The 27,724-nt window shown below is 38.0% G+C and overlaps 1 protein-coding gene across 1 annotated transcript in view; it reads left to right on the top strand.

Moving 5' to 3' along the window:
• SLC15A5 (solute carrier family 15 member 5) overlaps nucleotides 1-27,724 on the top strand; it is an 80,364-nt gene that overhangs the window by 31,919 nt on the left and 20,721 nt on the right. Inside the window, exons 6-7 of the mRNA XM_032855420.1 lie at nucleotides 11,511-11,699; nucleotides 25,259-25,387. Of these exons, the coding sequence (XP_032711311.1) occupies nucleotides 11,511-11,699; nucleotides 25,259-25,387 (318 nt within the window). The remainder of the gene's footprint in view (nucleotides 1-11,510; nucleotides 11,700-25,258; nucleotides 25,388-27,724) is intronic.

Genomic DNA, 27,724 nt, shown 5'->3' with positions numbered 1-27,724 from the left:
GGCTCAACCCAATAATCAGAGATCTGGGCCTCAGCCTCTGCTCTGCCGCTGAGCTGCTGCTGCGTGACCTTGAAAAGCCACCTAACCTTCCTCATCTTCTAGTTCCCTTTTTTCGTTCACTGAGGGGCATACCCTCAATCAATTTAGGGTCCCTCTGTTCTGGAAGACTTTCAAAAGCATGCTGGATGATGTCAGTGCCTGGAACACGGTCCAGACACATGGTGAAAGCTCTATTATATTAACTAGTATTGAGCCATCATGTGTAGGACACAGGTCTAACTGGTAAGCATAAATAGAAAGCAAAGGGAATTTGAAACACTTAAGAAATACCGTATAATGATAAACTAATGTCTTATGGTCTGCGTGAGAAATAACTCCATTGAAATAAGGTCAGGCAACTAGAAGATTCTCTCCTCTTGGTTAACCTGTTCTTATTCTTAATTCCTCGTTTTCAGAGATGAGTAGCGACCATACTGCCTTTTAGTAACCTGTTATTATAGTTTTTTGGTTGTTTCTCTGTAGAAGTTATTTTTAGGGAGCATGCTTCCCGTTATTTACCAAAGCCATCAACCAGATCACCTCTGATCACCTCACAGGGTAGATCTGTTTTTGGAAAGAACTCAAAGTGACTAAACTTACCTCAGTGCATGTTGTTATCTCCAGTGACAGATGCCTTTAGCAAATAACCTTTTTTGATTGAGTTCTTAAGCCTCTAACCCTAACATTATTTATCGTAATTGGTTTAGGTAAACTGTAACTCTTACTAGGTTTTGATAATCCTTAAGTCTTAAAAAGTGCTTTTTGGTCTGCCAATGTAGAAATTCTAAAACCAGTATTTAGTGAATGTCCAACACTTGGTATAAACAAAAAGCAAGGCATAGTACATGCTCTCAGCAAGCACACTATTTTTTAAAAGATTTTATTTATTTATTTATTTGAGAGAGAGAGAGAGAGAGAGAGAGGGAGGGAGATTGAGCATACATGTGGGGAGGGGCAGAGGGAGAAGGAGAGAAATCTCATCCAAGCTCTGTGCTAAGTGTGAGCCTAATGCAGGGCTCAGTCTCACGACCCAGAGACCATAACCTGAGCTGAAACCCAGAATTGAAGCTTAACTAACTGAGCCACCCAGGTGCCTCCAGCAAGTACACTATTAAAACATAATGAATGCAGGACAAAATGGGGGTAATTGATAATGCGAAATGTGAAAAACTTCAGCAGTCCTGTACAGTATAATGGAAATCCAATGTGGGCTCCCAGATTATGCTTAATAACTAATTTTTTTTTTAAATTGGTTCATTTTAGGAAAATATGCTACAGAGAGTGACTGAAAGTACTACATTAGAAGTCTTTCCTGAGAATAAGATACCTTAAATTCATTTTAAATACAGACAACTCTCTCTTGGACAATTCTCCACTCTTACATATTTAAAATCCTTTCAATTCTTTAAAAGAGATATGTTTTTTTATGGATGGAAGAAAGTTAGGCAGAGTTACCTAACATATTTCATATATATGAACTAAATATTCCCCTTCAAGATTGGTAACAGACTTGTTGGACAGGAAAAAGGAAAAACTAGACTCATTAAAAAAAAAACAAAACTGAGCTATGTTCCTCTGAGTACAGAATACTGAATTCAGTTGTGTCTAAGCCAGACTCCATTCATTTGTTCATTTACATACTTGTTCATTTATTTGCATAATATTTTGCTATGGGCGTATAAAAAAAAAGTGTGATGATATGCATCTTTTAAAACTAGATGTTTGCTTCACTTCTTCATATTCCACTTATGATTATGAAGATTAACAAGTTTTATCAGGACATACAAGCACAAACTTCAGGTAATTTTTTGGTAGTAATTTACATAACTGAACTAGTCCAATATTAAAATCTCCTTTCACTTCGAACCCAAGTGCCTTGAAAATGTGAGAGAAGTATATATAAGTACATAAATTCATAAATTGTGAACAAGTATTTATGAATTCCTAATTTGAACCTAGGCGCCTTCTTATACATATCCCATTTAGCCTCATCATAAACTGTCATTTAATAGGTCAAGGGTCTAAAAGAGAGTGTGTGTCATTTGAATCAGGTGTTCTCATTCTCAGGCCATTGCAGCAGTATTATTATTATTATTATTATTATTATTATTCCACTTACCAGCTGTAAATGTTAGATGACAGCAGGTAAATAAAATATTGTTAATTTGGAATCCCTACTGTTATTTCTTTTATTATTTAAGATTGTATTTATTTACTTGGGAGAGAATGAGAGAGAGAGCACAGAGGGAGAAGAAGAAGCACACTGCCACCTGAGCAGAGAGTCCATTGCAGGGTTCAATGCGGGGCTGGATCCCAGGACCCAAAGTTCATGACCAGAGCCAAAGGTAGATGCTTAAATGACTGAGCCACCAAGGTGCCCCCTTCCTACTATTCCTTACTCTTCCTTTCCCTTCCTTCCCCTTCCTTCCTTCTTTCCTTCCTTTTGAAAGATTTTATTTATTTATTTGAGAGAGAGCAAGAGTGAAAGAGAGAACAAGAGCCAGGTGAGGGACAGAGGAAGAAGCTGACTCTCTGTTAGGCAGGGAGCCCAATGTGGGACTAGATCCTGGGACTCCAGAATCATGACCTGAGCCCAAAGACAGATGCTTAACTGACAGAGCCACCCAGGAGCCCCCTTACTACCATTTCTAATTAAGGCTCTGCAATTAATTAAAAAAAAAAATCCTTTCGTCACTACAACAGGCAGTTACTGCTTAGACCCCCCCACCCACTCTCTTCCACATTCGTCATCCCCCTTCCAGGGACTGTCATGTTTCAGGAAGCAGATGGTGCAGATGGTGCAGATGCCTAGTATTTGACATGGATAATCACAGCCCAGGCCAAGAGTGAGGGATGGGGAAATCTCACAGAATTGGTCAAACCAGAAATTTAATAAAGGAAAAAAGAAACTTACTTTTTCTGTCTAGCTCATAAACAATGCAACGAGAGAAGAGTTTCTGACTCAAGATATAACAGTCTTGACTTTATCACCTAACGAAATCAAAAAGCATATCGCAGTACCAACTATAAAGAATCTCCAAACCTTCCAGAACTGTGAAAGGCAAAGGCTTGATAGGCTCAGAATTGTGTATCAAGACTGTATTTTCCTAACATTACATGTGAGCAGATTTATCCGTTTAAAAGTCAACCTTAATTCACCTAAAATCTAAAATCAGTGATATTGTGATTTATCATCTGTCGTAATTGGACATACTTTGTTTTAGCCTTTTCCAGTTCAAAAATGTTTATACTAGGAGTATTTCTTTTCCTCAGTGTTAATTAAAATCCTGCAGTATGTGGTATTTAGTAGTTAATGCTGACATACACAAGTATTAATCTGACTAAAATTAGCCTAATTAAGATTGTTATTAAGTCTTACATAAAGCAGAAGTGTATAACAGAGTAGGTAGCAATTATCTTGGCTTTTAAATAACATTTAAATTGAAATGCGGATGAAGTATATTTAAATATCTCCCAGACGTTCCTCCTTAAAATAAAAACTTGAAGATTCAAATTTTAACCCCAAGTCCTTTACGATAAAGTGACAACCAAGTGTTGGTCACTTTTTACATTACCAGTAACTGTACTTGTTCTAATAATTGACAGTAATAAAAGATTCCTTTCTGAGGGTGTCTGGGTGGTTCAGTCAGTTAAGCAGCCAATTCTTCGTTTGGCTCAGATCATGATCTCATGGGACATGAGAATGAGCCCTGCCTGAGTCTCCACACTCAGTGTGGAGTTTGCTTAAAGATTCTCTCCCTCTGCCCCTACCTCCACTTGTGTGCGCACTTTCTCTCTCTAATAAATAAATAACTTTTTTTTAAAAAGTTCCTTTCTTGATTAGAGCCAAAGTGTTTGATAAATTAAAAATTGAGTCAGGGGTCCAATCACCTTCATTGAAAATAGGGTTACTTTAGGGTGCCCCAGTGGCTCAGTCAGTTAAGCGTCTGCCTCTGGCTCAGGTCAGGCTCTCAGGGTCCTGGGATGGAGCCCCACATCAGGCTCCTTGCTCAGGGGGGAGTCTGTTTCTGCCTCTCCCTCTGCTCCTCCCCCTCACCCTGCTTGTACTGTCTCTCTCTGTCAAATAAATAAATAAAAATTTGAAAAAAGAAAGAAAATAGGATTATGTTAACAAAACCAGTTTTTTTGTTACTATAGTTTTAGAACTGATACATTTTTTCCAAAAAAATCAGAGTGCACACCCACTGAAAATACCTGATGAAGGACCTGTAAATACTAAAAGAGGAAATGTGTAAATAACCAGCCTGAATCATTCATTCCTTCAATTCTTCCTTTGTTTCGTAAAAGCACGTAAGTGTTCTCAAGTTCTTATTTTTAAAGTGGACATCAACAATGGATTAAATTTGGGGTAAAGCAGACCAGCTAGTACACCAACTGAAGCAATGATTGTATCTGCAAGATACACTTGTTTATCTGATCTCGATGTAAATGAGTTACCTGCTCTATATTTAGAAATTAAAACACCAACTGAAGCTGACTCTCTGGAAACTAGTTCCGGTGGTCTACAGAGAAACAAAAGACTGGATAGGAATAGCTCAGTTCAAATATAGGAACACACCACTAATAGGAACAATAAAAGTAAAAAGCATGCCATTCTAGTAGCGGGTAAGTAATACCTTCTGCAAAGGCAGCAGATACATCTGACTATAAAATCATAGCTGTCTCTGCGAGAGTGGTTTATGGACACCCGCGTGTTCTCACATGAGCAAATTTCCTACTCTGGGAACTGGCCAAAATCATGGATCATGGCTCAGTAGAATTTCATACGCACAGTTGTGTTACATATCAGAGACTCGTACATCAGACTATCCGTAAAAATCCCATAGTTTTTCTCAGTCAGTAAATTTAAGCAATAACTGAAACATCTTAACATATCTATTTTTTAGGATTAGTTTGCTTCAGTATGAAGTGGCAATGCTTGAATAAATTCTGACTTACCTTTATTTCATTGTGGTCTAATTTGGAAAATTATTACATGGCAGGGTAATAGAATGAACTATAAGAGCTTGAAGACTCTTATGTTCTTGGCTACAACCACACAGCCAATATTAAAACATACATTATTTATCCGAATATAATATCTCCTTTGGAACCATGTACTTTATCTTGTAAATACACAGCTGCTAGGAGTTTAAAATGTATACATTCTGATAAACTGTGCTCTGCTTTGGACGAGTTATGATCTCATAGAAGTTAAGAATAAAAGCGGAATGGATTAAATTTAGGTTGGAATCAAACTTTGTTTTGAATTTTAAGAAAGTCATTTTTCACTAGCATCAGAGTGCAGTAGCAAATAAAAAGCAAATGTAGTTATCTAGATCCTTCAGGTAAAAATATGCTTTGCCCTAAAATATCTGGGTAAATGAGTTAAATATTTGTGCTTCACTTGAAATTGTCTGGAGAACCGTCTTTCATTGGATTTTGCTAGATTAGGTCTCATGGTGCTTTATGCTGGAGTAGTACTTCTCAAGTTTAATGTGTACCAGGAATCTCTGAGGCTCCTTGTTTCAATGCAGACCTGAATTCAGTCCTTCTCTGGTGGCACTGGAGACTCTGCAGGTCTAGCAAGCTCCCAGGTGATCCCTGGTCAGGGACTAACTATGCTTTGAGTATCGAGGACAGAGAAAGAGGCCATGAGACTGCTGTGTCATGTTTCGTGCCTGTGAATAGGCAGCAAGAGCCCAAGAAAAACTACCACTATTTCTTATCCGGTCAGCTACAATTCAGGAGTAGGCATTAAAAGCTGATGGCTAAGCCAGGGCCAAATCTGGCCCACCATTTGTTTTCACACTGCCCCGGCAAACGAAGAATTATTTTCACAGACGAACATTTGCTCTTGAGCCGAGGGTAAGAAGCAGTAACTTTAAACACCAGTTAAGGGAAATTCCATCACTTGCCCAAAAGAATTATTATCTTGAATTCCATCCATAAAAAATTTGTAGAAGCATATTCTATCTCTTGTTGCATAAACTACCTTCATATCTTCAAAATTTTGCCCTTCTGTCCCACAAACTCAAAAATGTTCATTATTGGGCTTTTACAGAAAAAAATTGCAGATATCTTGTCTAAGCTACTGCCTCTAATGCTATAAACTTTTCAGAATAAAATACAACCTTGTTTACATAGTACAAGGTGATAACCAAAAAAAGGGGGTAAAGGGGTGGACATGATGTTTTTTATCTAAATTAGCCTTAATTAGGATGAAGGGCATCGTAGGAGACTCTCACAGAATTCAAATTCTAAAACAAGAAAGTTTGAAAACTTATTCTTACCTACCTCAACACTTTTGTTAGAGTTCATATGATTATCATGGACAATATAGTTTGTCCGATTTGTACAGCTTAATTTTTACGTAATGCCTAAACATACCTTCATCAGTTTGCTCAGGCTGCCATAACAGAATACCACAGACTAAGTGGCTCAAACAACAGAAATTGTTTTCTCACAGTTTTGGGTGATATAAGCTCAAGGTCAAGGTGTGGGAAGACTAGGTTTTTCCTAAGGCTTTTCTTCTTGGCTTGCAGACGGCCATCTTTTTCCTAGGTCCCCTCATGGCTTTTCCTCTGTGCGTGCACAAACCTGGTGTCTTTTCCTCTTCTTCTAAGAACACTAGCCCTATTGGATTAGGGCCTCACCCTTCTGCCCTCTTTTAACCTTAAGTATCTCTCTAAAACCTCTCTCTTCAAATAGTCACATTGGGAGTTAAGACTTCAACATATTAAAGGAGCATAACTCGCTCAACAGCAACAGTATATGTATGTAGAAATTCATCTCTGAAATTGGGTTACATATTGTAATGGATTGGCAACTCTTTTTTCCTTTCTCAGTGATACATAAAAAACATGTTTCTTCTTAGAGTTGAATTCATCTTAGATTCAGGAAACGTTACGTTAACAAACAAATAATGTTGAAAGCCTTTCAATAGTAAGTAATGGTCTCCAGCTCTGGCTTTCTCTGCCATCCGCCCAGAGGCAAATCATTTTCAAATTTTAGGTTTTGTTTATCTAATTCTACTAAATAATATGATTATAGAAATATTATTTAAATTGGCAATCAATCTCTTTCTCTCTCTCTCTCTCTCACACACACACACACACACACACACACACTCTTTCATGGCAAAACCAAAGAATTTGATTCAATTTTCTCTCATAAAAATTTATTTTCTGTACTTAAAAAGTATGTGATTTTTCTCAATTATTTAATTAAAAATTGTTTGTTTTTTAAGTTTCAAACTGCTCTACCAGTTTCCCCTTACTATCACTAGCTTTGTCTCAGTGCTAAAATACGTAAGGTCATGTACTAGGGGCTCCTCTGCTTCGGAAGATTTTAAAGACTTTTTGGGTCTTGACCATGGCCCTCTAGACTGGCTGAGTGGTGCTCTTTTGTGTTAGCTCTATAACGACCTCTTCTTCTTCCTTAACTTACTTCCTCTTTCATTATCATTTATTTTTTAGCAACTTCTTAAGAAAGGGCATATGAAAAGTATAATTTTCCAAGAATTTATATAATTGAAAATCTTTTTACCCTTCTACTTGATTAATTGATTGTACATTGAATTCTAGGTTGACAATAATTTTTCTTCATAATTTTGAAGCTATTACTCTGATTGTGATCCACAGACTTGAAGGTCGGTTGAAAAGCCCAGTCGCCTTCTTCTGCTCGTTTCTGTGTTTATGACATCTTTTACTTGCTGGAGCACTCTTCCTATCAATGTTATTCTAAGATGCCATGTTATTGTGCCCTGGTAAATGTCTTTTCAACCACTGCACTATTCATGGGTACTCTCACTGTTCTCTCAATCAGAGAAATTTTCTTTTATTTTTAAAATATAATTTCCTCTCCTTCATTTTACCTGTATTTCAACACCTATTGATTAGAATAGGGGTTGGACCCTCTTAAAATAATCCAGATAAGTCTCTTTAAAATTTTTTTTGGGGGGAGAGAGAGAGAGCACACTTGTGCGTAAGCAAGTTGAGGGGAGGGGCAGAGGGAGAGGAAAAGAGAAAATCCCAAGCAGGCTCCACCTACAGCATGGAGCTCAGATAGCACAACCCTCAGATGATGACTTGAGCCAAATCAAGAGTTGGTCACTTAACCAATTAAGCCACCCACGTGCCCCCAAATAAGTCTCTTAAAACACGTGCCCCCAAATAAGTCTCTTAAAAAAAATGTTGACTCTTGACTCTATTGAGGTATGATTGATCTACAAAATCTGTACATATTTAATGTACACAACTTGATGGGTTTGGATACCTTTTATTGCTTCTTCTTGCCTAATTGTTCTGGCTAGGATTTCCAGTAATACACTGAATATCAGTGGCAAGTGTGGGCCAGTAAATGTTTCAGAAGAGCAAAGCAAAGGCTCTAAGGTGAGAACGAATTTAATATAGTCAAGAAAAACAAAAAATGTGGCTGAAAGTGGTTAGAGAGGAGAAAGTAGCAAGCAATTAGAGTGAGAGGATAAGCACAGGCAAGATCATAAAGGCCACGTTAAAGATTTGAGATTTCATATTAATTGTATAAAAACCTATAGACAGAATTTAAGCAGGAGAGTAACATTGAATTTGCATTTATATAAGATCTCCCTGACTGTTGGGTGCTTAAGGGGGCACAGGTGCATAAGAGTGAAAACAGGAAGACCATTAAATATGTTATTGCACATAGCCTGGGTTAAAAATAATAATGACTTGGACTAGAATGATGGCAGTGGCTATGAAGTGAAGCAGGTTAATTCACAATATATTTTGAAGTAGAATCTGGATAACTTAATAATATATTTGGAGATGAGGGAAAGACAGAGGATCCCAGATTTCTGCCTTGAGTAGGTGAAGGTACTGGAGGAGATGGGGAAGAGTGAAAAGGAAGCAGGGAAAGATCAAAAGTTCTGTTTTGTGTCACCACCTCTTTGAAACCTTCCCTTAGAGATTACTTATCTTTCTGACCTTTCTTTCCATGGTTTTAGCTTTTGTCTTGACACCAAATGCAAATATGTTTAAAAGCATTGACTAGATGTTCTCTTCCCTCACTCCCCATCATTTTTTAAATTTCACCTGACCTTAAATTTCCATTCCTTGCTGATGACTCATTAATCTTTATCTCTTGACTCAACCCACCTTCTGACCTACGATTCACATTTTCAATTGTTCTCTGAGCACTTCTCTTTAAATTATCTTTGTGACTCTACCTCAACTCAAAATCAAATTCATTTTCTCCCTGTCATGGATCTTCTTTATATTATTGGCACTACCATCTTTCCAGTCACCTAGACTTATACTCAACTTTGACATCTTCTTCCTCCTTGCTCTTGCTATGGTTTTATCAGTGGAATCTATTGTACCTCATGTTTCTATTCTCTATGTTTTCTGGAAGTGGGAGCCATGACTGTAACTTAAGTCCCCAGTATACTTTATCAGGATTATTTTTTAACTTCCTAACTATCTTCCCACTTCCAATATCTCTCCCATTCTATCAACCAGTCTTCAGAGTAATCATCCCAAATGACAGTTCTAATCATTTCACTTGTGTCTCAAATCTTCAGTGATTCTATTACCTTCAGAGCAATTTACAAATTCCTTAAAAATATATTAAATGCCTCTTATGATCTATCTTGTCCCCCGATTCCCAAATAACTTGTTTCTCACTATTCTGAAAATCTGTCTGATTCTTTCACAACTCTGTACTTTTGCTCATGCCAGTGACGCTGACTTTACCTCTTCATATGGACTCCCTTTTTTTTTTAAAGATTTTATTTATTTATTTTACAGACAGAGATCACAAGTAGGCAGAGAGGCAGGCAGAGAGAGAGAGGAAGAGAAGCAGGCTCCCCACTGAGTGGAGAGCCCAATGTGGGGCTCGATCCCAGGACCCTGGGATCATGACCTGAGCCGAAGGCAGAGGCTTTAACCCACTGAGCCATCCAGGTGCCCCTACCTTCTTTCTTTAAAGCATAAAATTATTTCTCTCACCTCCCCAGCTAGAAATAAGTTCTTCTTCTTAGATTCCCCAATAGAGTATAAGTCTGCAATGACTGAGAACAGATATTTTTTAATCTTATATCTCCAACTGTGCCTAACATACTGCCTTGCATGGAACAGGAAGAGAGTAAATACTAAATTGAATTGACATATTAGCTCTTTTTCTGATGAGTCTATAATGTGCCAAGTAATCTAAATCAATGCAATTATGTGATGAATGTGATCTTAAAAGTAGATAATATTGAAACTCAAATTTTTTATATAAGCTGTTCAAAGAACCAAAATCTCAACTCCACTAATAAATGAGCCTTCCTGGAACCAAATTTCAAATAAAAATAAATTAAAAATTCCTCAAATTTTCTGTTATTCAGATTTCCTCCCTTTTTTTACACCTTCTATTTCTTACAGACTCAGTAAAGAGCAGACCTTACAGATACATTTAAATACTGAGATATAATCAAAAAATTTACCTACCAGTTTCTCTATCAACCAAAACAAACACTAAGCTATTTAAACATTAGATTGATTTTTTTGAATTGAAAGCTTTGCCTTATCTGAAATTTTATGCAAGTTAGCAAAATGTGACTATCTCTAAATTTCAAGTAAATTCCATCTAGCTCAAGTTTGCTTCTGCTCTAACAATGGGATTAAGTCCAGTAATATGAATGAAAAATTGGGAAATGGATTGGTTGCAGTGGATATAAACTATAACAAAATCATGGCAAAATCCCTACTCATTTTCAACCAAAATTTTCTAGATAATTCCTCAAGAATAAAAGGGAAAGAAGAGCAAGATGACTTTTTGAATAATTGCTTCCATTTATACTCTTTATCTAGCTAATTCACCTTTACTATTTTTTTTCTAAACAAAAGTTTCTAGTCCTTAATGCTCTACAAAGATCAGAGAAATGTCCGAAAACTGAGGACTGATAATGCGGATTATTTCAAACCATTTTTAAATGATTAAAACCTTGTGAAGAGATCACTCTATTTTAAATTTCCCCCAAACTATTTTTGACTCCTATAAATCTTAAAAAGTTATCAAAAATAATTTATATGAGGACAAAAATTCAAAACTATGGCTTTATCTTCAATAATTGCTCCCTATTGCTTTCAGGAGCTGTTATAATAATACCAGTACAGTATCTTATTTAAATCTCAGAGTCACCCTACAAAGGTAAGCATTATTAACCCCATCTTAAGAGCTGAGGAAAGTGATCATGAGGTTAACTAACTTTCCAGAAGCCCTCTAAGCAGTAAATCGGGAAATAGGGAGTCCGTGCAGTTGTTTCTTAGAGACCAGAGTCAAAGCAACATAGTCAGATAACACAGTTAGCTGGCATTTGGGTAGTCTCAGGGCAAAAAATATTGAGCAAACATCTCTGAGTGTCAATGTGTAAAAATGCCATGGACTATTACACTGATTTGGGGCTCTTTTTTCTTTCTTTTTTTCTCTGCATCGTTTTCCTTAAGTCGCTGGAAATCTTTCTGCTGCATTGTCTGTGATGGTAGCTGGTTTCTTTGAAATACACAGAAAACACTTCCCTCCAGTGGAGCAGCCTCTTTCAGGCAAAGTCGTCACCGTTTCTTCCATGCCCTGTTTCCACCTGGCTCTTCAGTATGTTTTACTTGGAGTGGCTGAAACACTGCTCAGCCCAGCCTGTGAGTAATGATTTCATCACCTCATGTAAGAACACACCAAGTCTTTACACAGAACACATCACCTCAAGCGGCTGGCGACCTATTCACTCCCTGGAGATTTCCCACAATGTTTCAGAACAAGCATATTTATCACCCTCATTTAAAAAAACAAAAATGTTTAATTTCTCTTCATTCCTCTGCCAGATACAGAAAAATTATTAATTCTACCTCAATGTAGATGGAAAGAAAGATTTATGAACTTAGTTAAAGGCAGTAACTATTTGGTCAAATACACAATAGGAGGAAAAAAACTGCTAAAACCTAGAAGACAAGTCCAATATACCCAGATAAAAGCTCTCCTGTTTTTCTTCTTCCCGCCTCCTGCCTTCTCACTCACAGACAAACTCACATATATACTCCCTCCAAAAGTGACATTTATAATGTACCCTGAGAGTATATAAACATGCAAATGAAATGAAAATTTGAGCCAATTTTCCAGATAACTCATTGTCTTTAAATTAAGTTACACTAAATTAAGTGTGATCACTTGTGTTTCATAAGACAGGTTCAAAATAACATTATTAAATATCAAGGGTTTTCTGGATTATCTAGATTGCTGATATTAATTAAACCAGCCATTTTAAAATTCATCAAGATAGTTCAGTGACTTCTTGCAATACAACAGTGTGTGTGTGTGTGTGTGTGTGTGTGTGTGTGTATTTATCAGTGTAATCTATTGCATCTTATTTTTTACCTTCTTTCCCTGCAGTGGGAGCCCTGATAGTAACTCAATATACTTTATTGAGATTATTTTTTAACTTCCTATCTTCCTATTTCTACTATATCTTCCACTCTATCAACCAGCACACAACCTTTAGAGGGTTGACTCAGCTGATCTGGTTGGCTAAGCATGTGTCCCCTTCCTCCCTCACCACTCCATGTGCATCCCTCCCAAAGTGGCACACTAGGTGGAAAAAGATGACTTACTCCATAGAGAAGGAACATTCTTCAGTCAAGGTATATGAGTAGCTACATTCCCATGGTACAACCACCAAACAAACTCTCAGCATCATCTGTAGGAGAATGTAGGGTAGTCAAGTTTCCAAGACTCCAGACACATCCAAATGAGGGGCTGCATTTCAAAAAGTCTGCCTTTCAAAAAGAAAAAAAGAAAAAAAAATCTATGGAATTATAACTATATATGCCTACTAGACCTCTTTTTTTTTTTTTAGATTTATTTATTTGGGGCACCTGAGTAGCTCAGTCAGTTAAGCATCTGCCTTTGGCTCAGGTCATGATCCCAGAGTCCCAGGATCAAGTCCTGCATCAGCTTCCTGCTCAGCGGGGAGTCTGCTTCTCTCACTCCCTGTGCTCCTCCCCCAGCTCATTTATTTAACTCTCTCTGAAATAAATAAATAAAATCTTTTACAAAGAAAAAAAAAACTTAAAAAAAAAAGTTGTATTCATTTTTGAGAGAGAGAATCTTAAGCAGACTTGCTGCTGAGTGAGGAGCCTGACTCAGGCCTCCATCTTCTAACCCTGAGATCATGACCTGAGCCGAAATCAAGAGTGAGACACTTACCTGACTGAGCCACCCAGGTACACCTGTATTAGACTTCTTTTTATAATTTTAAATCATTCCACTCAATTCATTTTATATAAATAAATAGTCTTATGAGATTCTAAGATGGGCCTATCACTGTTTGACACTACAAGAAATACAGAGGAACTATAAAAGAATGCCATTGCACAAATGTTTGTGACTTCCCTGATGTGGTTTCCAGATAATTGTCAAAATTTTGTAGGCTAGACGTGAAGCAAGGTAACAGTAATGTGGGTGATGAGTGAATGCAATCAGGAAATTCCCAGACAGTTTAGCAATAGTGGTTCAACTTACAAAAGCCAGAAAGGGTCTACAGCCATACCACCCTGAACGTGCCCAATCTCGTCTGATCTCAGAAGCTAAGCAGGGTCGGGTCTGGTTAGTACTTGGATGAGAGACAAAAGCCAGCAAGATACTTACAACCATAGACTATTAAAAAGGCAGATTATGTCATATAAACCACTTAGTCTACCCTTCACTGAGTTACCCACGAGGAAATCAACATCCAACTAAGTCAATTGTCTTATCTGCTATTATAGATCATGGGGTAGGGACCAGAAGACTTTGTTTTGATTCCCAGCTTTGTCACTTACTACGTTTGTGACTTGAGAATTCATGCAACCTCTAAGCTTCACTTTTCTGATCTTTTAAAAAGGAAGTAATTAAAATTCTTCCTTAAACTTATAAACTCCCAAAATTGAACCAGGAAGAAATTGACAACCTGAGTAGACCGATATCTAGTAACGAGATTGAAGCAGTGATCAAAAACCTCCCAAAAAACAAGAGCCCAGGACCTGACGGATTCCCTGGGGAATTCTAACAAACTTTCAGAGAGAAATAACATCTATTATCCTGAAGCTGTTTCAAAAAATTGAAGCAGAAGGAAAACTTCCAGACTCTTTTTATGAAGCCAGCATTACCCTGATCCCCAAACCAGGCAAAGACCCTACCAAAAAGGAGAATTTCAGACCAATATCACTGATGAATATGGATGCTAAGATTCTCAACAAGATCCTAGCAAACAGGATCCAAGAGTACATTAAAAAGATTATACACCATGACCAGGTATGATTTATCCCTAGGATACTAGGATGGTTCAACATTCGCAAATCAATGTGATAGAACAAATCAAAAAGAGAAGAGAGAAGAACCACATGGTCCTCTCAATTGATGCAGAAAAAGCATTTGACAAAATCCAACATCCGTTCCTGATTAAAACACTTCAAAGTATAGGGATAGAGGGAACATTCCTGAACTTCATAAAATCTATCTATGAAAGATCCACAGCAAATATCATCCTCAATGGGAAAAAGCTCACAGCCTTCCCGTTGAGATCAGGAACACGACAAGGATGCCCACTCCCACCACTCTTGTTCAACATAGTATTAGAAGTCCTAGCAACAACAATCAGACAACAAAGAGAAATAAAAGGTATCCAAATTGGCAATGAAGCAGTCAAACTCTCTCTTGTCACAGATGACATGATTCTTTATACGGAAAACCCAAAAGACTCCACCCCCAAACTACTAGAACTCATACAGCAATTCAGTAACGTGGCAGGATACAAAGTCAATGTACAGAAATCAGTGGCTTTCTAACAATGAAAATAGAAAGGGAAATTAGAGAATCGATTCCATTTACTATAGCACCAAGAACCATAAGATACCTGGAAATAAACCTAACCAAAGAGGTAAAGGATCTGTACTCAAGGAACTACAGAACACTCATGAAAGAAATTGAAGAAGACACAAAAAGATGGAAGACCATTCCATGCTCTTGGATCGGAAGAATAAACATTGTTAAAATGTCTATACTGCCTAGAGCAATCTATACTTTTAATGCCATTCTGATCAAAATTCCACCGGTATTTTTCAAAGAGCTGGAGCAAATAATCCTAAAATTTATATGGAATCAGAAGAGACCCTGAATCACTAAGGAAATGTTGAAAAACAAAGATAAATCTGGTGGCATCACATTACCTGATTTCAAGCTTTACTACAAAGCTGTGATCACCAAGACAGCATGGTACTGGCATAAAAACAGACACATAGACCAGTGGAACAGAGCAGAGAGCCCAGATATGGACCCTCAACTCTATGGTCAAATAATCTTCGACAAAACAGGAAAAAATAAACAGTGGAGAAAAGACAGTCTCTTCAATAAATGGTGCTGGGAAAACCCGACAGCTATATGTAGAAGAATGAAATTCGACCATTCTCTTACACTGTACACAAAGATAAACTTGAAATGGATAAAAGACCTCAACATGAGACAGGAATCCATCAGAATCCTAGAAGAGAACATAGGCAGTAACCTCTTCAATATCAGCCACAGCAACTTCTTTCAAGATATGTCTCCAAAGACAAAGGAAACAAAAGCAAAAATGAACTTTTGGGACTTCATCAAGATCAAAAGCTTCGGCTCAGCAAAGGAAACAGTCAACAAAACAAAGAGGCAACCCGTGGAATGGGAGAAGATATTTGCAAATAACAGTACAGACAAAAGGTTGATATCAAGCATCTATAAAGAACTCCTCAAACTCAATACACACAAAACAGATAATCATATAAAAAAAATGGGCAGAAGATATGAACAGACACTTCTCCAATGAAGACATACAAATGGCTATCAGACACATGAAAAAATGTTCATCACTAGCCATCAGGGAGATTCAAATTAAAACCATATTGAGATACCACCTTACACCAGTTAGAATGGCCAAAATTAGAAATACAGGAAATAACATGTGTTGGAGAGGATGTGGAGAAAGGGGAACCCTCTTACACTGTTGGTGGGAATGCAAGTTGGTGCAGCCACTTTGGAGAACAGTGTGGAGATTCCTCAAGAAATTAAAAATAGAACTTCCCTATGACCCTGCAATTGCACTACTGGGTGTTTACCCCAAAGATACAGATGTAGTGAAAAGAAGGGTGATCTGTACCCCAATGTTTAAAGCAGCAATGGCCACGGTCGCCAAACTGTGGAAAGAACCAAGATGCTCTTCAACAGATGAATGGATAAGGAAGATGTGGTCCATATACACTATGGAGTATTATGCCTCTATCTGAAAGGATGAATACCCAACTTTTGTATCAACATGGACGGGACTGGAAGAGATTATGCTGAGTGAAATAAGTCAAGCAGAGAGAGTCAATTATCATATGGTTTCACTTATTTGTGGAGCATAACAAATAACATGGAGGACATGGGGAGATGGAGAGGAGAAGGGAGTTGAGGGAAATTGGAAGGGGAGGTGAACCATGAGAGACTATGGACTCTGAAAAGCAACCTGAGGGTCTTGAAGGGGCGGAGAGTGGGAGGTTGGGGGAACAAGGTGGTGCATATTAGGGAGGGCACATATAGCATGGAGCACTGGGTGTGGTGCAAAAACAATAAATACTGTTAGGCTGAAAAGAAATTTAAAAAAATATATGAAAAGAAAAAAAAATTCTTCCTTATATCACAGCAGCAATGTAAGAATCAATGGGAATGGGGACTACTCCTTGAGAATTAAATGACAGCATGTGAAGTGTATTTTGAACTGTAAATTGAAGAATTACTAAACAAACAAAAAAACAAACAAACAAAAAGAATTACTCTTCTGGGAGGCAGTACAGCATAGTGGTTAATATCTAAATCAGACAAATATGAGTTTAAACCCAGGGCTTTAAACCCAGTTCTGCCATTGACTAAATGTGTGACTCTAGATAAATTATTCTGCACTTCTGAGCCTTTCTCATCATCTATAAAATGTGGAATGATTGTTATCAGGACTAAGTGAAATGTTTTATGGAGAGGAAAAGGCAGAGTATCAGTATATGGACAGCACTCAATAATTAGCAACTGTAATGTATGCTGCTAGTATTAGTATCCTAATCTTTCACATGAATGAATAGGGCAAGACTCGGGACTCAAGCACATATATCCTGCTCATAGCTCTTTCTACCACACCTACCATAAACTGAACACCAGGGACCTGGTAGTGTGAGGAAAATTGTATCTTTCTCACGTGAGTCATCCTACATCCCCCCCTTTTTTAAAGATTTTATATATTTGTTTGAGAGAGAGAGAGAGAAAGAGACAGAGATAGCAAGAGAGAGCCCAAGTGGGGAGGAGAGGGAGAAGCAGGCTACCCACTGAGCAGTGAGCCCGATGCAGGATTCAATCCCAGGACCCTGGGATTATGACCTGAGCCAAAGGCAGACACTTAACCAACTGAGCCACCCAGGCGCCCTCCCCCCCCAATCTCTTTTTTCCCCTTACTTCTCACCTCCAATCCAACAGCAAGACTTAGTCTTTACTCTGAAATATAATCTAAATCTCACCATGTCTCACTATCTTCTTCACTCTCCACTAGTCTACACTAGTTATCTCACTAATTCTGTCAGAGCCTCCTAACTTGTTTCCCTGCTTCTTCTCCTGCCCCAGGAGTCCATTCTCCAAAACAGCCATCATGCTATTTCCAAAAGAGTTCCTACCATTCCCCAGATTCAAATTTCTCAATAGGATTTTGGAGATAAATTCCTTAAATGGTGAATAAGTACATGGTTTGGCCTCTTGTACTGCTCCAACTATATTTTGTAACATTATTTCCTCTGACCACTCCATTAGAAATTTAATGATCTTCATTCTGTGTTTCTAAAGAGTCAAACTTATTTTCACCCCAAGCCCTTTGTGTTTGCTCTTCTCTCTACCTAGAATCCCCTTTCCTCTGTTTTAAAGTGTCTGGCTTCTTCTCAACATCAAATTTTCTCAAAGATGATTTCTTCAGAGAGGTTGTCCAGGTGATCCTATCACTTTCACTCCATTACCCTCTTCCATTTTTTCTAATAGCACTTGTCAGGACCTGCAATTATCTTATTTATATGTGTATGTTTACTGCCTGCCTCTCACTATGAGAATGTGCCGTCTTTAAGTCAAGATTCTTATCCTTATCGCTCATCCTTATGTTCTACTGTTCTTCCTTCCTTAAAAGTGCCTGTACAGAGCAGACGACATAAATATACTGAATAAACAAATTAATTAATAAAATCTATAGCTATTTCTATGTGAGTACAATAAAAATATATCACTCAAATTACCGACAATGTCCTATGTTGATGGCATCGAGCAAGGAAGCACAGTGGGTTACTTCCCAAATTTCAGTGGACATTGTTTACCATACTAAGTCATGTTATAACTTGGAGATGATCTACAAGAAAAAACAACACACACACACACACACACACACAGAGAGAGAGAGAGAGAAAAGTTTTCAAATTATGGCTTAATTACAGCACTGTATACCCCAGCTATCTCATAACCTGTGTTTGTTTTATTTATTCAAAAAGTACTGTGTTGGTATCTATAATATGACTAACACTACTCTAGAACCTTAAGGTAAATCAATTTAAAAAAAATAGATGAAAATTTCTGCCATTGTAGAACCTACCTTCTACCAAAGGGAGAAAGATCGACTAGGATACACCTCAATGAGAAGTAATAGATATACAAAGGCTTGAAAAAGTTGAGAGAGTCAGCCACAAGGATATCTGGAAAGAACATTACTATTAGCAAGGGAGTCATTAAATGCAGAGATTAGAGTGTATCTGGTAATGAAGGGTAAGGAGTCTCGTGCAGCTGGAGGAGAGTAAGGAAGAGAAAAACTAGTAAGAGATGAGTCAAAGTGGCTGTTGTAAAGACTCTGACTTGGGCTCTGAGTGAAATGGGAAAAGGGATGACATGACATTACTCACACTTTTAAAGAAACCTTTTCTCTGCTGTCTAGAACATACTACCCTGAAGAAAAGGAGACATTAAGAATATACTACAATAAGGAAAAGGATAGAAGATAGATGAATTAAGGGAAGAAATGAGTGCCTCAGACCAAGAGAGTAGCAGTGTAGGTGGTGAGAATACTATTCTAAAGAAGGAACAATAGGGTATGAGAAAAAGAGAAGACTTACATCTAAGTTTATGGCCTGAGCACCTAGAAAGTTGCAGTTGCCATCTACAGAGAGACAAAAGGCTACAGGGGAATAAGGTTTAGGGAGAAGATCACCAGTTTCACTTTGGACATGAAAAGATGTCAGATTGAAGTGACAAATAGGGAATTGAATATCCAAGTCTGTATTTTCATATTGAGCTAAGAGATCTATGCAAATTTGAGAGTCATAAGCATATCAATGATATTTAAAGCAATGGGACTAGTTGAGATCACCAAGGGAGTCAGAGTACACTGGGAGTCAGTGTAGACAAAGAAGAGGGTTCAAGAACTCAACCCTGAAGCATATCGTCATTAAGACATTAAAAGAAGATGAGAAATCTGCAAAGAAGAGAGAAAAGAAGCAAGAAAAAGCAAAACCAAGAGAGCAATATCTTACCACATGAAGAAATGGTATCAAGGAGGAAGGAGTGTTCATCCATGTCAAATGCTGCTAATATGTCAAACAAGATGAGGACTGAGAATTGACCGTTGGGTTGAGCAATTTGGCAGTTACTAGTGGTTTGGAAAAGAGCTTTCTTGTGTGGGATATGGGAATGCAGAAAAGCCTGTTTAGAATGAGTTGAAGGGATAATGGGAAGAGAATTATAGATAATTCATCTTAAGAATTTTGCAGCAAAAGAGATCAAAGAAATGGGACAGTAACTGCCAAAGAATGGGGTTAAGAACAAGTTTTCATGTTTGAGGAAGGAAAGATAATGGCATCATACTGCATGTTGGTGGGAATGATTCAAATGAGAGGGAAAATTTTAAAAAATAGGGAAAATCGATGGTATTAGGAAGGGGAAAATTACTGCAAGGAGAGAGTTTGAGATCTCATTTGCAAGTTGAGAATACGGCTTTAGATAGAAGCAAGGTTGGTTTATCAATGGTAACAATGTGGAGAGCAGAGTGCGTAGAGGCGGAAACTCATGGGTGCATAAGTAGGTGAAGAGATTCCTGTGGAAATTCTCTGCTGGCTGACTGATTATTTTCAGTGAAGTAGGGTGTCAGGCCATGAGCTTTGAGTGAGGATGGAAGGATAGAGTTGGAGGGTGTGAGGAGAAGGGAGAGGTAAGAAATTGTTGTCTAAGACAATGAGAGAGTGAATGAACTTGGGAGTTATAGAAATTGCCAGGGAGCATTGGGAGACCATTTGAGATTTGTGGTCAGGAATTTAAGATGAGTTGTCAACATGGTTATGGTTACGTGTTTTTCTTCCAGAAACATTAGACTGCATGGATCTAGGAGCAGAGATGGCAGGGAGTGAATTGTTGGGCCAATGAGTCTCCAAAAAGCAAGTGAAAGGCAAGGGAATGAGGACATGTGAAAGAATATGATCATAACAATTAACCATGGAATTTAAGTTGGTTAAAAAGAGTAGTAGGAATATAAAGGCATGAAAGAGGTAAGAATAACAAAAGGAGCAGAGCAGTGGAGTGGAGATCCTAAAGGAGTCTAAGCATTTTTGTGATTGAATAGTAGACAGTAAACTGGGAAGACAGAAGGTTGTAGTCAGAGGGGGGATGCACAAAGTTGAGATTATGGAATGCTTACAATTACTGGCCTAGGGCATGGGTTGGCAAGCTTTTTCTGAAAAGTGTCAGATTGTAAATAGTCTTTTCATACCAGCCAGACCCTGTTAAAACTACTCAACTGTCATTGTAATGTATGAGCCATCATAGGCGTATCTAATGAAGGAGTGCGGCTGTGTTCCAATAAAACTTTATTTACAAACAGGTAGTGGGCCAAAACTCACCTGATGGTAAGTAGTTCACCAACTCCTGGTCTGAGGGACAAGTTTCAGGGTGTGACCGTGGTAATGAATGGCTAAGGTAGAGTGGAGCATGAGGACATTAGAAAGAAGGTCATGGGACCGAGAAACCAAGATCTAGCAGGATGGAAGTTTTGATGGGTGATCTCTGTATTTGATAAAATTGCCAGGAACTAAGGCAGGACTAGAACTGGAGAATGTGAAAAGGTGAGAGGAGCTGATGACTTTGAATAAGAGAGGAAAATGTCCTAGAGGTTGACAGATGACTGCACAAGAGAGAAGTATTAGGTGATGCCATCGAATGATATTGACATAATCAGAAACAATAAGCCAAAGCTTTTTAGGGATGAGGAAGGAAGGATGATCTGAAAATGGCTAATAGGATAAAGTTCCGTTTTCTGGGACCGGGATACTTCTCTTACATGTGTTCGAAATAACTTCTCACCAAACATAATAAGCACACCAAACAGTTGATGAACAATTGGAGTAAAAGAAATTTCGACGAGTCTCCAGCACCAGGGGCCTCAGGGAAGTAGTTACAGCCCCCCAGTTTGTAGATTCCACAGATGCTGTGATGGGGCATCCTTGCAAACACTAACCAGCCTCCACCTGGAGGCACATTTCAGCTCTCCTTGGCAGGACCAGCTTTCACACGTACCAAATATTTTTTACTGTGTCTTCACGGTAAAATGAGAATTTGGGGATAGTGGCAGACTTGTGGATACTATCTCTGCTATTATGTGTGAAAAGAAGTACCGCAGAGCCTAAAAAATCAGGTTGATGATCACTAAAGTCGAAAGAGATCAGAACATGCAAGTCGGTGCCTGAAAATGGAGATCCAAGGACTTGAAAAGCTAAATTCTCTAAAAGGGAACCGGAGGCTTTCAAAACGACTAAAATGACACCAAAGAGAGATTAACCAGCAGGCAGAGAGCTGGCAAAGTGTGTTCATGAATTATATACCGCACCAGAAGTTCTAGCAAGAGAAAAGCATAGGATTAATAATTAACTAGCAGAGTAATAATGGGCTTGTACGTTCTGCTTTTTCTCAGTGAAAGAAATCGGCCTACTTAGTCTTTCTGCCCATTGTTTGTCTCCTCATATTTATAGAAAGGAAAGTTCATAAGCCAAATCCTTTTTATAACAGTGAATCATTTCTTCCCAAAGCCTCTTCAGCATTTCTCTCATACAGTCCTCCAGATCTTCCAGGAAAAAAAAAAAAAAAAAAGCACACACACACACACACACACAAACTTGTGAGCTTGGCCTCGGGCTCCTGAGGGGTGATTTGTGCTGCACAAGAGAGCCATGGCACCCATGGCCCCTTGACGCCGATATTTGAATCCCTTCTCCACAGTGTTTTATTTATCACCATCATTATCTTCACTTCCAGTAAGTATTTGTGGTATTAAGAGCCTGTTAACACTGCCCTTAGCATCGCACATGTCTCTCTGCTCTCTGCTCTCTGCCCTCCCAGAGTGGAAAATCCTGGAAAGATACCCCAGTGCCTGAGCCCACGGTGGGCTCTGCCTCAGCACGCAGTCCATTTGCTGAAGCGCAGATAGGGATTCCTCTGAACGTTTATTGGAGGAGAAATAAAAACATGTGCAGGACATGCAGAAACCAAAACAGAAAAGTTAAATGAATGCTAAGAAAGTGCATGAATACATTTATAGGATGTATTAGTAAGTTTATTCAAAAGGGCCAAACAAATGCAGTTTTTCTGGGGGAAAAGGCACGTAAACCAGGCTGACGTTTTCCTGAAAGAGAAGGGAGGAGATAGTAAGATCTCTTTCTCGAAAAGAAAACTAAGGGGCGCCTGGGTGGCTCTGTCACTTAAGTGTCCAACTCTTGTGCGTCCAGGTCATGATCTCAGGGTCATGAGATCGAGCCCGTAGCTGGGCTTCCGTGCTGGGTGTGAAGCTTGTTTAAGATTCTCTCTCTCCCTCTCCTTCTGTCCCTCCCCTATCTACAAAAAAAAAAAAAAAAAAAAAAAAAAGAGAAGGAGAGGGAGAAGAAAAGAAAAGGAAACTGGAGGTTTTTAGCCTCTCCAGCCTCTCCAGTATACTGGTTTTCTATCACCATTTTTCTTTTTTAAATGAATTTTAATGTTTATTTATGATCTCTCACTGTAGACAAATTTGCAAAGTACAAAAGAGTAAGGAGAAGCAAAATTAAAAATCCAATAATTCAACCACTCAAAGCTAATGCTGTTCCCGTTATTTTATGTATTTTCCTCTAATTTTTCACCACACATAATACAAAAGAGAGAGATTAGTGCAATAAACTCCTGTGTATTCACATTCTAGCTTCAATAATTTTCAAGCCAGCCAAACTTGTCTCATCTCCACCCTCACTTGCACACTCTCTTCCTCCTCGTTGTATAATTTTGAAACAAATCCCAGATAGCATAGTATGATAAATGTTGTAAATATTTTAGCATATACCCCTAAGGTTGCCATGCATATTTTAATATAGTTAATATCATATGTACAAAATCAGATATACTCATTTTCATCTATGTCTGATACCAGAAAAATTTGGGAGGGCCTTTTTAAATTAACATATCATGTATTATTTGCTTCAGGGGTACAGGTCTGTGAATCATCAGTCTTACACAATTCACAGCACTCAACATAGTACATACCCTCCCCAATGTCCATCACCCAGTCACCCCATCCCTCCCTCCCAAACCCCCCTGCAACCCTCAGTTTGTTTCCTGAGATTAAGAGTCTCTTATGGTTTGTCTCCCTCCCCCGTGCCATCTTGTTTCTTTTTTTCCCCTCCCTACCCTCCATGGCCCCCCACCCAGCCTCTCAAATTCCTCATATAAGAGAGAACATATGAAAATTGTCTTTCTCTAATTGACTTATTTTGCTCAGCATAACATCCTCTAGTTCCATCCACGTCATTGCAAATGGCAAGATTTTGGGTTTTGATGGCTGCATTATATATATATATATATACCACATCTTCTTTATCCATTCATCTGTTGTTGGACATCTAGGTTCGTTCCATAGTCTGGCTATTGTGGACATTGCTGCTGTAAATATTCAGATGCACGTGTTGGGGGGGTTTAAGTGTTTATTTGAATTTCAGTTATTTAATATACACATAATATTATATTAGTTTCAAGTGTTTAAACAGTGATTCAGTGAGTTCACACCTCACCTGGTGCTCATCACAGGTGCACCCTCTATTCCCCATCACCTATTTCACCCATCCCCCAACCCCTACCCTCTGGTAACCACCAGTTTGTTCTCTATAATTAAGAGTCTGTTCAAAAAGTTATTTGTAACTGAAATTAAAAAAAAAAAAAAAAGATTTCCTTCTTGATTTTTTTTCAAACTTTTGCCACCATTACCCCAACAATGACCTGAGGGAAGGAAGATAACCTTTTAGGAGACCCAAAGCTTAAGCTATAGTCTCTCTTTAGGTAACCTCTGCTTAAATAGGATAATTTAAATGCATGTAAAGGACTTTGCCAAGTAGGAACAATGTGACTTGGTAAGATTATTACTGTTAAAAATAGCCAACCTGATTCAGTTCCTACAAGTCAGCATTTTACATACATTATAATATTACATATACATTATAGCAAGTAAGAGCCACAGCACCTCTGCAAGTGAGTGATGTTATTATTCCCATTTTGTAGAGAGGAACACTGAGGCTTGGAAAGTTTAAATAACTTACTTAAAATTGCAGAGGTAGTAAATAGTTGACCTGGGATTTTAGCAAAATCTTGTCTCATTCCAGAACATCCTCTTAGCCTCCATGCTGACTTTACATGATAAATTCAAGTTTTCTAGAGCGAAACTAATGATTTACGTAAAAATCACAGGATCATAGACCTTATTACTAGATTGTCATATTACCTAGTACAAGCCTCACCTCAATCCAAAATTAGTAAGAAGTATTCACATCGGGGTGAAATTTGGGTGAATACATTGGGACACTTAAACCACCAAGTAATTAAATTTTCCTTGTAGCTGTTATGTAGAGTATGTTTTGCCATATTTTACTCCTTTACATATTTTTTGCCATATTTTACTCCTTTTAGACACATGTAAATTGTAATATCATAGTATGCCTTACTGTAGTAACTTTAACGAAGTCCAACCCCAATTTTGCCTTTATCGGTAAACTTTCTTTGAGGTATGATCAACACTAATTTGAATAATATTCTATGGAAGTATTTTACAGAGAATGTTCTAAATTTTTACTTTCTCTTTTCCTTTCAGTCTCTGTAATACACAGATTTGTTCCAAGTACCATCAGAGGAACCTCTATGAACTTTTTGACACTATTCAATGGATTTGGTTGTTTCATGGGGGCATTGCTGGTGGAGATGGTATATGTCATCTCAGAAGGTAAAAATAGGTTCATGGTATGCTTACATATATATATTGATTTGATGACTAGAGAATTGGGAGACAAAATCTTAAAAGAAGGGCTTTGCCAGTGTAGTCTTTTTTTAATTGATCCACTTTTGCAATTAAGATAGAATTAAGATAGGAAATAGACTCTTGCTGTATTCATTAATTTCTGGGAATTGTTTTTCTTTTGATAGGAGAGGGTAATTACAGAATGTCATTTCTCATGAGACCCTGTCTGCTGTCTTTCTTTAGTGTATTTTAGAACAAATCAGTCATTATATTCTTATTAGATCTTTCAATGAGGTCATATTCAATAATGCCTCATAACTGGCAGAGATAATCTTCAGGAAAGGTAAGTCCTATGGAAATGTAGGTGAATGGGGTCTATGGATGATCTTTTTTCCCTGTGATTTTCCAGAAATCATGTCTATGCAAACCAAAAGAAACTGTGAATTGAATAGCAAATGATCTTGAAAAATTTTTCCCATAGTAATTGATCAGGAGATACACCCCATCTGAAAAATTCACATACAACAAAAATACTACTCATACGTGTGCTGATAGAAAAATCAACAGAATGACAATGATTAGATGTCATGGTGAAATGTCTCTGGCTGTATTTTAAATCCACAAGCTTTTTCCTTTATTTGTTCTAAGATGTTAACATGGCTTAAGTTTTTTTTTAAATTTACTTTTGCTTATTTTATGAAAATACTACAAGCTTGTTCTCTACTTTCAAAGGTATTTACAGTTGTGCACTTAAAATAATGTAAAGAAAGTGTTGGTTTGGGATCTCCTGTAACAAATTTAATTTACATGGTTTCAAACTATGGAAAAATTAACTTCTATGAATGAGAAACTCCTTTTAACACTATCTACATTCAAAAAATATTTATGGATTGGGACGCCTGGGTGGCTCAGTTGGTTAAGCAGCTGCCTTCGGCTCAGGTCATGATCCCAGCATCCTGGGATCGAGTCCCACATCGGGCTCCTTGCTCATCAGGGAGCCTGCTTCTCCCTCTGCCTCTGCCTGCCATTCTGTCTGCCTGTGCTCGCTCTCTCTCCCTCTCTCTCTCTGACAAATAAATAAATAAATAAATAAATAATATTTATGGATGACCACTCTGTTCCAGGGACCATGTTGGACAGTGGGGATACCATGACAAGGAAATAAACACTCCCAAATCCTCACAAAATTTCCAGGGGCATAGGGAAGAAGTAAAATTAAGAAGGATAAATTTGATGATAGGTAGAGTAGCATTCTAGGGAACAAATGTACCATCCTTGATTGATTATTAATAAGATGAATTATTGCCCTTGTCTTAGTTAACTGAGAAAGTGGAACAAGTGTGTATTGCAATACTTCCTGTGTGCCGGGTTCTGTCTTACGTGGGATTTGTGAGATATGGTTCCATCTCTCAAAGGATGAAAATTCAAACTGTCATAATAACTCTGTGAACAGCAGCAAGTTGTTGACTGCTCTGGTGGTTAGATTCTTTATGTATAAATAAGGAACAAAGCACTGGCATTAGAGTTTTATAGGATTACCAGGAAAAGTCTTACCTATATCTTTACCTAAACATCTTTTGTGTTCAGCATACGTTTATTTTCTTCAATAGTACTCAATGAAGATGTTTCTGAAATTTTGCTTTTTTTTTAAGATTTTATTTATTTGAGAGAGAGTGAGAGTGCACAAGCAGAGGGAGCAGCAGGCCCCCCACTGAGCAGGGGGCCAGATACAGGACTCTGTTCCAGGACCCTGGGATCATGACTCAAGCCAAAGGCAGACACTTAACCAACTTAGCCACCCAGGTGCCCAGAAAATTTGCTTTTAAGAATGTCTATAATCAAACCACATTTGACAAATTCTAGAAGAACTACAAGGTCAAATATTACTATCAGCTTATCTTTTATATAAATCTACTTTTTTCCTATGTATGTTTGAGGAACATACCCAGTTAGACAGAGCTTCATAAGACTGTGCTCACTTGAATCATTAGCCACAAGTTCAGAGGTTCCCCAGGACGGCCGTCTCTTCTGATAAGCTGGCTATGAATGTGGAGGTCCCCACAGACCCCCTTCGGTTTGACAATTTGCTAGAATGACTCACAGAACTCAGGAAAGCACAGTACTTATGATTACAGCTTTATGGTGGCAAAAAAATACAAGTCAGAACAAGGTCTAAGAAGGTTCCAAAAGTGAAACTTCTTTCTTGAAGGGTGCAGTGGCTAGCTGGTGCACCAGTGTGTGACAATATGCAGAATATGGCCAACCAGGGAAGCTTCCTTGAACTTCGGGTGTGGAATTTTCATTGAGGTTTAATGATGTACG

Source organism: Lontra canadensis, unplaced genomic scaffold (assembly GCF_010015895.1).
Source record: "Lontra canadensis isolate GAN:19392208 unplaced genomic scaffold, GSC_riverotter_1.0 scaffold9, whole genome shotgun sequence".
NCBI lineage: Eukaryota > Metazoa > Chordata > Mammalia > Carnivora > Mustelidae > Lontra > Lontra canadensis.
This window is presented reverse-complemented; position numbering and strand designations above follow the sequence as displayed.